We start from the raw sequence: 14,917 nt of genomic DNA, 5'->3' as shown, positions 1-14,917 counted from the left end.
TTATCTCATAGTTTGGAATATGAGACTTTCAAAAAGTCTACTGGAATTTTACAGAGTTAATGACAATTAAAAGTCAATAATGTAAAAACATATTTTTCTTCTAAAAGTAGTCTTCCTTTTTCATATAAAAGCAACACAATTTCAGATTAAAAAAGGAAAAAGTTAACCAATAATTATTAAAAATAACCAGTAAGATAATGTATACCTTAAAATCTGAATTTTAAAGTGATACCAGGGGTTATGTACAAGTCTGTACAATACTTCTACCATAGGTTTATTATTTAACATTTCTTTCCAAAAAATTAATCTTCTTATATACAGATATACAACTTTATGAAGTGACATTTCTGTAAAGAGCAAAATAATGTTTAAATGGGAAATATACCACACCAACAAATAAGGAAACTTTCAAATGCAATTTTCAAATGATAATTTTTCAAAACCAATTTTCAAATGGCAAATACGTGGGACCACACCAATGAACAAGGAAAAAGTGAAACACAGGATCAACCGAAAGGGGTGACATGGGAGAAAAGGACACACAGAATGTGGACACACAGAATGTGAACTGAGCGCCCCACCCAAATTGCTCTGCCAGATACTAGTATCCCAAGTTAGACTTGTTCGGGGAATTTCTTAACTTGCTACCGGACATAAGAAACACATACTCATTTTTCTAAAACCCTCTATGTATTTTTCCATATCACAAAGGTTTGCTTTTACGTAATGATGATAAATATTTGACTGCAGAGCAATCTGCTATTTTCTTTACTGAGCTACTGATTTACTTGCCTATATTTGTTGCAAACAGTCACAGGAAACCCAAAGGAAAATTCAATAACAAAACTCACTTTTGCCACTGGTTTTGCTTTCAAACTTCCATTCTCCACAACAGTGAGGTCCAGCTTGCCATCATCCTTACTTCCTATAGCTTTCAGTCCTTGCAAAAGAATATCTCGTAACTTTTGATAAAGAGGTTTTTCGACATAATCCAGTAATTTCACTGTTTCCATGTACTTAGCAATTTCATCTAAAAGAATAACACAATTATTTTGTAGTTTTTATAATAAATACAACATATTTACCTCTTCTAAGAAAATGATCCACAATTATAGTAACATTAGAATGCAAATATATAGCTTGTTAAATATGTCTTTCTATCACGTCTTCATTGGAAGTATGCTTCTGAATTCAGGAATTGTCAGATAAGTCAAATAAAAAAATGTATTTTTAGATACAATGCAAAAAACGTCTTTTAATTCTGACAATAAGAAAGAAGACAAGCTTGACATTTAAATATATATAAAAACAATTACTAATATAATTTTAAAGCTACTTTTTAAAAGGACCTAAAATAAACATTATGAAGTAAAATGTGCTTAAGTACAATAAATATCATAGCCAGAATTTTTTTTTTGCCACAGAAGCCATTAGTTCTAGAGAAGACAGCTGCATTTTTTGGGTAAATGAAAAATAAAACATGAAAATCAGGTTGAAAAAAGAAACACAAGGAAGCCGTGATTGTCCCATAAAAGAGAAAAACCAACTTGTAAATGATAAAAGGTCTACTGGACACTGAGGCAGAACCAAACCCATAAAAAGAAATCTTACTAGTCAAGATCAGCACCTCTCAACACCCATCTAAAAATCCATCTTGGGGTTAATGACTCATACATATATATGCCCAGTTCAGCCTTTCCACTGACCTCCAGACTTGTATACCCACTGACTTCCACTGACTCATATACTGGCTGTGTAACTGGCATCTCACATGCCAACCAAATCCAAAATCCTGACCAACCCCTAAAACCTGCTCACCCTGCGTTTTTTCTGTCTGAATTATAGAAAATCCCATTCTCCCAGTTCTTCAAATCCTCCTCCCACATTCAATAAATCAAGACATTATGTCAGTGCTACACACGCATTCATTCATTCATTCATTCAGACATTTTAAGTACCTACCACATGTCAAGCATGATTCTAAATACTTAGGTACGTGAGAAAAAAGAAACAAAAATCCTTCCTTTCAACTTTCTTAATCTGATAAAGGGGATCTACAGAAAACCAAAAGCAAACGTCACCAAGTGTGATAAAACACTGGACTTCCCTTCTGAGAGAAGAAAACAGCAAGGAAGCCCATCTGTACCGTTTCCATGCTGCCTGAAAGTCCTGCAGTTTTTAGCCAGTGCAGTAAGGCAAGAAAAGAAACAGACAGCACTGAGTGGAATGGAAGATGCAAAACGGTTTATTCACAACATGAGTGCATGTAGAAAAGCCTAAGAAATCTATTAAAAAACTTCTAACCAATATGTAAAGTTAACAAGATCATAGGATATAAAGTATTTAAAAATCTTTCTATACACTAGCAACAAGCATTTAGAAAAGTAATAAAAACATACCATATACAATAGTATCAAAAAGCATCAAATACCTACAAACAAATATAATGAAAGATGGGCAAGATTTTTTCCAAATGGAAACTATGAAACACAGGTCAGAGAAACTGACACCAAATTAAATGAAAGCCATAAAGTATCAATTATATAAAGATGCCAATGCTCCCCAATTAGTCCACAGAGTCCCTGCGATTCCACTCAAAATTTCAGCATGTTACAGAGGGAGAGGACATGTGTGGAACTGACAAGGTGATTCTAAAATGTACAAATATACAAAGGATCATGCAAAACAGCAAAGTCAAGTTTAAAGAAGAAAAAGTGCCAGAGGACTTAAACTATCAGAGAAAGCTATAGTAATTAAGACAGTGTGCCCCAAGAACAGAAAAAAAAAACAACTACTATGAAAGAGCCCAGAAACAGACTCACAGATTCGCACGTGATTGAACACAAAGGTGCCATCACAGAGCAAGGCTGGTCTTTTCAAGAAAGGCCGCTGTTAACACTGTGAACTATGCGAGGTGATAGCGGTGCTAAATCATGCTCATCGTTCTCCAGTCTACATGTACCGGCAGATCTCAGACGACACCTCGGGTTAGCTCCAGACCGCCACAATAAAGCAAGTATCACAATAAAGCAAGTCACCTGTTCTGGTTTCCCGGTGCATTGAAAAGTGATGTCTAATACTGTAGTCTATTATGTGTGAAATAACACAATGTCTAAAAAAACGTGCATACCTTAACTAAAAAAACACTTTATTGCTAAAAAGTGCCCACCATTATCTGAGCTTTCAGTGAGTCATAATTGTTTGCAATAATAATATCATTGATCACAAATCACCATAAGAAGTATAATAATGATGAAAAAGCTTAAAATATTGTGGGAGTTACCACAATGTTTGACACAGACAGGAAGTGAGCAAATGCTGTTGGAAAAATCAGCACCAACGGATTTACTCGACATAGGCTGCCACAAACCTTCAATTAGTAGGAAAAGCAACACATCTGCAAAGTGCAATAAAGTGAATCGCTATAAAATGAGGTATGCCTACATAGCAAATCATCACATTATAGAATTATATTTGTCAATTATTCCTCAATAAAGTTAAAAAATAAATAAAAACATTTAAAAAATGTTAACAATGGGAATGAATTTCATACATGCAGTATTGAATGAAAGAAAAAGAACGCCACCAGAAACTAGAACGTTAAAAATCCCTGCCCTTGTGAAATTATCTGTTTAGTTCACTCTATGATTCCATTTCCATATAGTTCAAAGAGAAATCCTTGATGTTGGAAGTTGTGCTAGTGATTCATTAGGCCAGAGGGAAAGGCTGGTGACTGGGAGAAGGCAACAGGGAGCAAATCTGAAAAAGCAGTAACACTCCATTTCCAGATGTGGTTGACAGGTTGCAAATTTAAGGAGCTTAAGCTCACACAGTAGACCTCCCTGGAGACAACTGAGCAAAGGCTTGAAAAGATCTAAATATATCCAGACTGACCACTGCTCACACCTGCACTGCTACTTCCCTTGCTCGGATTATGGCAGGAGGCTTCTAACTAGCTCCTGTTTGTACCTGGCCTTGCCTCCTTAGCAGTCGATCTTCAAGACAGGAGCTGGAGAGACTTCCCTTAAAGACAGACAGTTCACATCCCTCCTTTCCTCCACACTTCATGCACTCTTGCTCAAAGTAAAAGCCAAAGCCCATGATGGCCTAGATGCAGGCATCAGCAGGCACTCAGGTCCTTCCGCAGGGACACGTTCCTCCCCAGAGCTCACTCCATCTCCTTCCCACAGCTGCTCAAATGGCACCTCCACAGGAGGACCGTCCCAGGCCACCCTAGTTACAGTAACAACCCACCCATCTCTTCAATTCCATTTCCTGTGTTTGATGTTTTTGCCACAGTACTAACCATGCAATAAACTGTGCAATTTACTCCTTTACTGTCTACCTTTCCCAACTAGAGCTTCACAAGGACAGGAGTTTTTATTTATTTTGATCCCTAGTGCCTAGGAGAGTCTGAGGCACAAAACAGAACCTCAACTAAGAAAACAGCTGCATTACTGAATGAAATTTGGTTCCTTGACTGAAAGCGCTGAATAACAAGTGAGTAAGGCCCACCTGTGGAAAGGCCAACGCGAGCAGGCCCCAGTGAGACGCTTACACTTAACAATACCGAAGCTCTTACATTAAGCGTTGTTAGTCTATGGACCTCAGGAGCTTTCTCCTCTCAGAAAATAAAATCCTTATGAACACTGAAGAAGTCTTTTCTTACCCGGCTTGTTTTTCTCAGGAAAACACTTGTCCATCAAACTCGCAATATTTTCTCTGTATCTGTTAAAAATTAAAAGAATGAGTCATTGTTTGATGCTTGATGCCATGGAAAGTTATTAATACTTAGTAACAGTAAATAGCACATTAAGCAGCGCTGTGCTACATCCTAAATACACTTACGAACATTCTTCTCAAATAAATTCAACAAAAAGAAACCCAAGGAATCTTACTGTTAAACAAGCCCTTTCTTATTTCTACATTAGTGTCCGTTAAAGCAATAGTCCTCGTAAAGAAGTTCTGACCGAACATCTGCCTCATCATTTTGCCCGAAATAATTTACTCTAAGTTTTCCTTTACCTAATTTTGGAATCTCTAACGTAGTTAGGATCTTTCAAATTATCTTCCCACGGCAGATGGCCACTAAGCCACTGGATCATGCAATAACCAAGGATTTCCAAGTCACCGCGTCTTGATGGTGCTGTGAAACAAAAGAAGCAGATTCAGCACAGTGAAATGATGTTTAAGGCAGAATTTCAGGTATATCTAAAGCAATAAGGAAAAAAAGAGTCAACCCTATGGTCTTCTTTTTCATCATACAATCTTGACTCCATTTTGAAAAAAAAACACCAAATACTGGGCAGTATCAAAGAACTCATTTACCTCCAACTAATAATTTACTTTATAACCCAAACTGGCAAAACTCTACAGTTTCAAACTGAGACTACTAGTCTACGAAATAAATTATAAAGCAATGACACATTTAACAGTGCCCATGGAAAATGTGAAGATATTAAAAATGCTGCAAGGTATTAAGAGGCCCAGAGAACAGGGGGTTTTAGCTCCTCCACAGTGTTGGACACAGAAAAAAAAGAAACGATGGCTGAGGAAACAGGCCAGCTGAATGGGTGACAAAGTAAGTCTACTGGTTACAAAGTTGTAGCTGCATAAGAAAACACAAACCTTTATGGAGGAAAGCCCCCAGCATTCCAATTAAGCTAAAGAAAAGCAAAAGAGGCCTCATTGCAGCTGACTGCACTACTTCGCCACTGACCCGTCACGACCTCGGAAGGGTGAGAGGAAGATGGAGAGAACAGAGGTGCCCTGTCCCTCAAATGCAGGAGCTTAAGCTCTCTCTCCTTCCCCCGCCCTATCCTGCCTCTTCAGTTCTGATCCGTCTGCTTATCTACTGGTGCAGGATGAAGAGCCGTGCAGGGGTTCAACGGAAAGCACTGGTGCTGCAGCTCTAGTTCAGGTGCCTCAGACGTACCCACGCCGTTGTGCGCGTCGATGCTGGTGAATTCAACTGTGCCATCATGACATCTTTTGGGGTCTTCTTTGTATTCCTTATGAGTCCCTTCTGGGCAGTATCGATAAGCAAGGCCATAGTCTACCAAGTACACCTATAAATGTCCAAGCACCAAGATAAATTAAAGCCTGTAAAGCTCAGAAACAGAATACTGTCACTGGAGGGCAGATTCACCCACAAAGCCACACTATAACACCCCACGTTTGATCCAACACGCGAACAACATCAAGTACTTAATTGTGAAATACCTTTTATTTAAAGAAAAACATTAAATGACCTACGTAGCTACAGTGCAGGTAATACCACCTGACTTCCTTACGCAAGTATGTGCTTTACTTGTAATAATCTTGTCTCCTCAATTTGAGCAAGGATCATAAATCATACACTTTTTCTTATGGCATCGAAAACAAAACTGAGCAGAGTAAACCATCAATACTTGTTGCGATACAACTGCCACACGCTGAGTGCAAGTGCTAACTCAGCTGGCACATGGCGTGTTAGCTTTTCCTCTCTTTACTTATAGAATAACCAAGTATCGATTCACTTCATAAAAATATTTTCAAGATTATAATGATGACCTGAAGATCTTTTAGATGAGGCTCTTGGGTACATTTAAATAGTATATGTTAAAGTCAAGTCTTCATAATTAAAACTAAATTTTAATATAATGTATACACATATCTATGGGAATATACATGTACATCTGATTAGCATACAAAGCTAATAAATTTGGCTTTCCTCTGTCCCAGAGCCACATATTACATCTCCAACTCCGGGTAACTGTCTCGCAGATGTATGCATCTGGTCACAGGAGGGAAGTGAAGTAAAAATATGGGTCTGGATTGAGCACATACATCTAATACTAAAAAAATTATCCCATCCAAAGCATATGCCCAAAGGATAGCCAAGCTGCAAAAATATTTCCACCTGAACAAAAGGCAGCATGTTTTAGTCAACTGTAGAAAGAAATTATATTTGTATTTATTACATAAGTCTGGTCTACTTCAATTAACGGAATCCTTACCATTCAGGTTCTTAGCTGTGTATTGTTTGCTTGCTTATTTTTAACCTAAATGCAAATAAAGTAAGCTGCCTGGAAATTCTGTGGCTGCCTTTACGACTTCTCCATTAGCCTGCTCTAACCAGCAACTTCCTTCTGTGGTACCTACATAGCTCCTTACAGCCACCATAACAGACAGAGGGAAGGGGAGGACAGGAAAAGAAAGGGGAGCCAAAGGAGAAAGGGAAAGCTAAGCAAGAGGAAGTCAAAGTCAGGCCTAAGACAAAGAAGAAAAAAGTACAGTATACTGACTCAACACACCTAAAGTGCCCAAGTGTCCCTTTCTTATACAAGCTCAAGTTAAGAAGTGAGAATACACATAAAACGGATTAAACACAGAGGCCCAACTATGTGCTGGAGAAGACTTCAACTTCAACTAAACGTGTGCTGGAGAAGACTCTTGAGAGTCCCTTGCAGTGCAAGGAGACCCAACCAGTCCATCCTAAAGGACATCAGTCCTGGGTGTTCATTGGAAGGACTGATGTTGAAGCTGAAACTCCAATACTTTGACCACCTCATGTGAAGAGCTGACTCACTAGAAAAGACCCTGATGCTGGGAGGGATTGGGGGCAGGAGGAGAAGGGGACGACAGAGGATGAGATGGTTGGATGGCATCACCAACTCTATGGACGTGGGTTTGGGTGGACTCCAGGAGCTGGTGATGGACAGGGAGGCCTGGTGTGCTGCGGGTCATGGGGTCGCAAAGAGTCGGACACGACTGAGCGACTGAACTGAACTGAAACCTGACTTTTACCAAAATCATGGAGTCAGCTTCAGGAAAATTATAAACCCCTCTAACTCCAACTAAATTGACCCAAATAAAGGTATAATAACATCAGCCTTTCTATTTTCCTTAAAAAGTAAAAATTATAAAGTGAATGTAATAAGCTTAAAAAAATGCATATTTCAATTCCAAACCCTATACAAATTTAGACAGCTAAGATATTTCTGTAAACCAATTGATTTCAATAATCAACATGTTAAAGACCAAATTTTCCAAGTAACAGAACACTTACATTTGATGGATTTCTTGAACAAAGGAAATAAAAAAAACGACAAAGCAGACAGGCAAACATAATTCATTGGTGCACTATGTAATTTTAAGCTTCCACCCCCAAATAGCTATTTGAAATTCATTTTGTATCACAAGTACTTCTTCTGAATATTATTTAGGGCAAAATAGCCAACTTGATAAAGTGCCAACAAATCGCATCAAAAATGTAGAATGTTAACTAGATAAAAGTGTCAAGAAGAAATATTATTATTACCATATCTACTTCAAAAAGTAAAACTTCTGCATGGGTTCAAAAGTTCATAGCAACTGTATTTGTTTTCAAACAACAGGTTAAACAGTAGAAATTAAAGTTATAAAACTACCTGGTCAGGATTCTTGTAGCTGAGAAGAAGATTTGAGGCCTTGATATCTCCGTGTACATACTCATGCTCATGAATATATTCCAGAATATCCAGCTATGAAAGCATCATATACAATAAATTAATGCAGTACCTGACACCAACCAGCAGAGGACCAAGCGTCAACACAACTAGCCTTTACTGGATTAAAAACGAGAAGAATGTAGCTCACATACAATTCTTAAGCTTAGCTGCAAGACAGTTTTCCGAGAAAATCTTTTGGCATTTGCTTCATATATTTTCTGAAGGTCACTCCCAAAGCGATCTATTATCATAAATCTGTAACTAAAGACAAACAAGAAAAGTCAATGAACAGAATGTAACTCAGGAAAACCTACTTTGCCATGACTACTCTCCTTTCAAAGTAATATTTTTCAAGGCAATGTTTAGTAAGAAAGTAAAAAGTGAAAGGAAAGAAAGACATCTGAAATTAGTTCTTCCAATGAAAAATCTCAAGAGCTGCAAGGGCTGTACTGGTTTTGCCTTTTATCTTAGGGGCCTCCTGGTCTCAACAAGTTACGTGAGACAGCATTCATTGCAAGGAAAAAACACCCACAGAGAGAAGACAACAGACACTTTACAGTAAAGATAATAAAATAATCTGAGTAAGGCTGATATCACTGATTTTTGTCATAGTTAAAGTTAATTTATACTTCTGGATATCAGCTTCCTGTCTGTGACTGTTCTCTATTTTTAAGGGACATTTTAGCAGTATTAACATTCTGTTAAAATCAAGACTGTCAAGAGATGCTGTAACAAAAGCTAAATGCAATAAAACTGCTTAAATGGTATAAAAGAATTGTATACTAAGTACTCGACAGACAAGATTTGGGGAATAGTAAATGTACCAGAAAAACATAGAGATTTTCAGTTTTGCCACAAAACCAACTGTCACCTTGGCCAAGTCACGTTTCTTGGTTGGGCCCCAATCTGCATAGGTGTCAAACAAGCCAGTAGGGCCTCACGCTTTCTAAGGTCTTTTCCAGCACCCAAACTCCACGACTCAATAACCATACATATGTTTCTGTACGCTGTGCATACAGCATACTTCAGGGCACTGAAAAGCATCACCTAGTCGCAGTGACATGGTTCATCTTTTGCTCTGTGAACCACTTTTATCTTTATAGTTTTCCAAATTCTGAGCTGTCTAGTTAAACCACTCGATAAATCAATAAAAAACCAAGATGTATCAAACACTCAAAATGAAGCTATTTTCTAATGGGAAAAAGATTAATAATCACTGTAACAACAACAGCTGGCATTTACTGAAATAGGAGAATGGCCCTATTCTAAGCACTTTAGATGTATTAATGTCAGTGCATTTAAACCTCCCATCACCCTGATGAGGTAGGCACCCCCAGGAGCCCCATTTTACAGCAGAAGAAAACTAATCATTGGTCATTTGTCCTCTAGGAAGTGGTGAATTCACATTTTTGACCATCACACTAAATATATCAAAATAAATAAACATAAGTAGGACACAAAAATCTTACATATTTTAGGTTTCTAAGATAAAAATACAGTATGACAATTCTATAGGAAAAAGGAAGAGCTAACAGTTAAAAGGCAATATGCCAAATAAAAAATCCAAGATTCTACCTATTCTTGAACTGGAAAAGAATTAGAGATCCTTCTAAACATCTTTTAATAAAAGAATTAACATTTATAGAGGCAAAGTTATTTGTCCAAAGTCATGTAATTAGTCAGTGGCAAAATGTCTTAATTTTTCTAAGACCTTCAGTACCCCGACCTCAAACATAATAAAGAGGGAACACTGATGCTGACTTCCTGATTTCCTCTGTACAATAGGTTTTGAGAGGTTGAGGGAGGAAACCAAGGACTCACGGATGTGTTTGTTTTTACAAATGAGTGATACGATTGTGTAATTATTATAAAATAACATGTAGGTAACGAAAAAATACAGCCTCTGCTGACACTCTGAAAGGGAGCTGAAGCACACGGAGTTTAATTCTACTGGAGATCTATTAACACATCACAGGACGTGGAGCTCTGTTTTTATTCACAGATCACCCCACCACTACTCTCAACAATTCCTCCCTCTTCTCACCATGTCTGAACTACCCACATCAAATGAAGCAAGATTCTGTCTACTGCACAGAAATCTACCACGTTCTTCCACAAAATTATTTCTACCAGAGCACTAAAAGAAAAGCTACTTCCAAGTAACTTCTCTAAAGTAAAACCACTGGTGTATACTTTCCTAGGGACTTGAATACAACAATGCAAATAATGGGAATCTATAAATCAGCATAAATGATTTAATAATGAAAGCAGCCAACATTTTTACGAGCCTAACACTGTGCTAAGCACTATATTCACATCACTTCAGATGAGTTACAGGAGGAAGTAAGGATTTCTGGCAGGGGAGGAGGGCGGGAACGAGTCTTACTTTTTTTTTTTACTTTTGTAAGAACTAAAATGATTATTTCTTAAGAGCTTCAACCTAAAAAGTAAATCATTACCTTACGGGTGATGTACCTTCCCATTCAGAAGATATCTGCAGCCAACTCTACGTCACAAAAGACACGGGCTCAGTGGTAAGGTCACCAGGAGTCAATGGGGGGTCAGCTGTACGTCAAACGTGTCTGTTCCTTGCGTAAGCACCTGCAGTAGCTTCCAGCCACCTATCGCACACAGGCTCCAAACAGCCCTTTCTCCCGTGTCTTCATTACCTGCCTCAGCCTCTTTCTCCAAGTCATTTCCTTCTCTTTCTCATGTGTGTGCAATCACCCTTTCTTTGTTAAAGACAGATGGCCACGAGGCCACCCCGAAGGCCAGAAGCCTACTCTGCCCGTGTTCAGGTCATTGCCCGCTTGAGATGCTATTCCTTGTCTACAGTGCTTTTCTAAACCAGCAGTTCTTAATATTTAAGGGATTAAAGACCCCCTTGAGAGTAAAGCTAACACGTACACATTTTAACAGCTTTACATTTAATACTCTTTATTATGTGGGTAGGTGTTACTCTGCTTCACAGATGTGGTAACGGAGACAAGGAGTAACGTACCCAGTCACACACATTTTAAGGGGCAAAGCACAGATTTGAAACCAAGTGTCTGTGTCTAGTCTGCTCTATACTATTTCTCTAAAAAATTTCATGAAAACTACAGAAACTTGTCCCAAAAAAACTATAACAAAATACTATCTGGCCATTCCCCGGAGTTGCTGGGCTCCCTGGGTTCCAGGATCAGAACTTCCCAGTGCAGAGCGCTGGCCGCCCACCAGCAGCTCCTCTAATCTCCATCTTGTCCGGCGGAGCCCCGCTCGGGTTCAGGCTCTCTGTCCTCTCCCCTGTCTCATCGCTGTGACCACTCTGCCCTTGCCAGTGGCTGGTTTAAGAATGAGCACTGATAAAACTCCAACAAAGAAAACATGGAGGAATGCCGGGCACAAGACCCCTGGGAATGGTTTCCCTGCCAGGAAACTGAAACTCATGCGAAGCAACCGTATTTTCTGCTGTGGGGGACTGTCTGCATGTGAAGTCTAGAAATGGGCAGTCACCGTGAGACTGCACAATGGAGAATTAACAGAGAGCAAAGCCAAGATAAAGGAACCGGGGCACCTGATGGTGACTTAAAGAGAGCTGAGTCAGTTTTATCTTTACCTGCAGCTGAGAGCATCCTAACCAGTACATCCCAGTTCCAACCAAAACGACTCTCCGAATCTCAGCTACCAGCACTGCTGAATGACACTCTATTCATTCAATCAAATATTTTTTAAAGTGTCAATTATGCATCAAAAGCATTGGAGGTTTCCTCCAACTCAACTCTGCCAACAATGTCCTCTCCTCTCTGAATTCCTAAGACACACACGAGGCAGAATCCCACAATTTGGCACTTAAACTGGTCTCTGGTTGTTTCAAACAACTTTGCTTTTCTCATCAGCTAGACTGAAACCTCATCAAGGTGGGCAGATTATGCTGATGTCTCTAACAGGAAATGCCATGTTGAAGCCCGAGGGCTCCCTTTGACATAAGCAACATGAGGTTTTCTCTTTGCTTATTCATTATTAAGGGGAAAAAACAAAAAACAAAAACACAGGCACTTTTGGCTTTGTGTTCCTACTCGTCAGCTGGGTTCCAGGCAGCTGCTACCACTTGGGACAAGCCCCCCAGACGAGAGAGAACACTGTGTTCATCTCGGCAGGAGACACTCCACACAACCCAGGTGAAGGCTGAGCAGTACTGCAGGTAGGTGCTCAGTACATAACTCTTGACTAATCAAACTGAACAATAAATGCTCAAAATGGGAGGAGAAAAACAAAACACACATGTTTTTACCTTTTTCCATTTTTGTCATGTAGACCAGACCCCCAATACTTAGGGACACCCAGGTACTTCAGTTTATGGGTACGGATCCATTTTTGAACTACAAGTTAAAACACATGCTTGTGATTTCAGTTTTGTTATACATAAGCAGGTTTTTATATCTTCAAGAACAGAATGCGTAAGATTCCACCTTAATTCACAAAAAATAAGTGAACAGTACATAATAACCAATAAATGAAAAGTACTTTACAACTGAAACATTTTTATCAACCTACAAAATTGTGCTATCCTGCCCTAAATGTTGTCTTAAAATGAAAAATCTGCAAAAGACATTTTTTTTTAAAGTCAAACCACAGTACTGCCATTAAGATTAATATCTCCAATTACCTAAGTGTTTACTTGTTTCCACAGAGTCTTACTTTTTGCCTCATTCTAAAGGTCCTCAGCCAGGAAATCAAGCTCGAGGAGAGACAGAGCCTCTAGAAAGATTCCCAAACCCAATACCAGCCTACCAGGAGACTCCCTGGATCTGAGAGGGTATGGGACAGGGGAAGGGGACAGGAGGACAGGCAGGATCGGGGCAGTGGGAAGAGACCTTGCCCTCTCCCTTGGCGGTCTGTTCTAGTTCCTCGTGACGGCAACCCTGCAAGTCATGGTCTCCAGAACTTAGGAAAACACTCAAAAGAAGGTTTGGAGATCCCTGAGCCATTCTCATGGGTTAGGGCTAACTCTCAGTTTTTAACACTATGTCCTAAATCATATATTATTTATTAACTCTGTATTATCAACATAAGTGAAATCTTATCATAGCAAATCCATTAAGAGATCAAAATTCTTTCACACAAATCTCAATAAATACAATCTGTAAAGTAAAAAATAACAAAACCATACTGCTCTCATCTTGGCTTAAAACAAAAAACAAAGTCAGCGGTCACTTTAAAAGCGCACACACACGTGTACTGTATTGGGTACTGTGTTTCTTACTTTGTTCTGGTTTGGCAGCTCGCTGGTAGAACTTTAATTCAGTAAAAAGAGGTCCATTATCACTGGGTTCCTTAAAATAAAAGAGTTCATTAGTACACACAGTAGTTAAAATTACTGAGTAATTTTCAATGAACCTTCAAAAAACACTAATACATCAATTTTTCTTTTCAAACTCTTTGTGACTCCATGGACTGTTCCCCCAACAGGCTCCTTTGTCCATGGAATTATCCAGACAAGAATACTAGAGTGAGCAGCCATTCCCTTCTTCAGGGGGTCTTCCCAACCCAGGAACCGAACCTGGGTTTCCTGCATTGTAGGCGGATTCTTTACCATCTGAGCCACCTAGGAAGCCCTCTTCCAACAGTATGATTTTGATATTTCAGTTTATAAACTATGTTTGAGATTAAGTAAAACGCTTGAATATGTTTCCGATAGTCTCAGAAGAGTCCTTAAGTCTTGTATTTCTCAGGGTTCATTTCTACATGTGGTAAACGATACAAAATCAGATATACAGCCTAATCTTTGCAGAAATTTAAGAAAACTTTTTAACCTTATTTTCACCATTATTAAACTGTCTCTTAAGCAAAGATCAGCAACCATGTTAACTGTTTCACCAAGGGGCTACAAGATTATTTGTGAGATTTAACAAAAATTTCAACACCTGATTTAACCCATTAGTGGCAAAATCCCATTCCTTTCCAATTTCTCATCACAGTTATATCCAACACCAAAACTGGCAGGAAACCAATCTTATCACAAAGACAAGTGTTCTGGAACCCCAGAGCAAGCAAGCATGTCCAGGTGACTAGATCCTTTGTCTTCATTCCTATGATTTTGAAGGAGGGAAGCCTACAATTTATTCCCCGCATGATAATTTAAAGTTCAGAAGGAAACGAGGCTCAACAAACACTGTTTTCCACCAATGTTAGTGAACTATAATACTCATTTCTTATTTTAAGGGATATGAACAGTTAAAATTATTTGTAAAGAGGCTTATATTCATAAAAAAGTACTTGAAAAATAAGAAACATCAGCCTGTTGGGAGTTTTGCCTAGCTAAATAAATCTGGGATGGTGGGAAACATAATTTTGTGAACTTTCTAAATAGTAAATTTTGTCTAATAAAACTGATCAGTATTTAATGTTTGATAGTTTATGTTGATATTATCTTAATTATTAACAGTCTAAAAAATTTTGAAAAG

At 38.6% G+C, this 14,917-nt stretch overlaps 1 protein-coding gene across 14 annotated transcripts in view; it reads right to left on the bottom strand.

Moving 5' to 3' along the window:
• Positions 1 to 14,917, bottom strand: part of VRK1 (VRK serine/threonine kinase 1) — a 157,647-nt gene that overhangs the window by 23,243 nt on the left and 119,487 nt on the right. For 13 of the 14 annotated variants that reach the window (XM_061395266.1, XM_061395265.1, XM_061395267.1 and 10 more), the window contains 8 exons: positions 13,717 to 13,786; positions 12,745 to 12,832; positions 8,624 to 8,732; positions 8,412 to 8,504; positions 5,936 to 6,068; positions 5,026 to 5,146; positions 4,670 to 4,728; positions 852 to 1,030 (listed from right to left, as the gene is read on the bottom strand). In XM_061395266.1, the coding sequence (XP_061251250.1) occupies positions 852 to 1,030; positions 4,670 to 4,728; positions 5,026 to 5,146; positions 5,936 to 6,068; positions 8,412 to 8,504; positions 8,624 to 8,732; positions 12,745 to 12,832; positions 13,717 to 13,786 (852 nt within the window). Of the gene's footprint in view, positions 1 to 847; positions 1,031 to 4,669; positions 4,729 to 5,025; positions 5,147 to 5,935; positions 6,069 to 8,411; positions 8,505 to 8,623; positions 8,733 to 12,744; positions 12,833 to 13,716; positions 13,787 to 14,917 lie in introns of all 14 variants that reach the window. The other variant, XR_009732178.1, reaches the window with a different exon arrangement.

This window comes from Bos javanicus, chromosome 21 (assembly GCF_032452875.1).
Source record: "Bos javanicus breed banteng chromosome 21, ARS-OSU_banteng_1.0, whole genome shotgun sequence".
In the NCBI taxonomy this organism is placed as follows: Eukaryota; Metazoa; Chordata; class Mammalia; order Artiodactyla; family Bovidae; genus Bos; species Bos javanicus.
The sequence above is the reverse complement of the archived record's forward strand: the minus strand, read 5'-3'. Positions and strand labels throughout refer to the sequence as shown.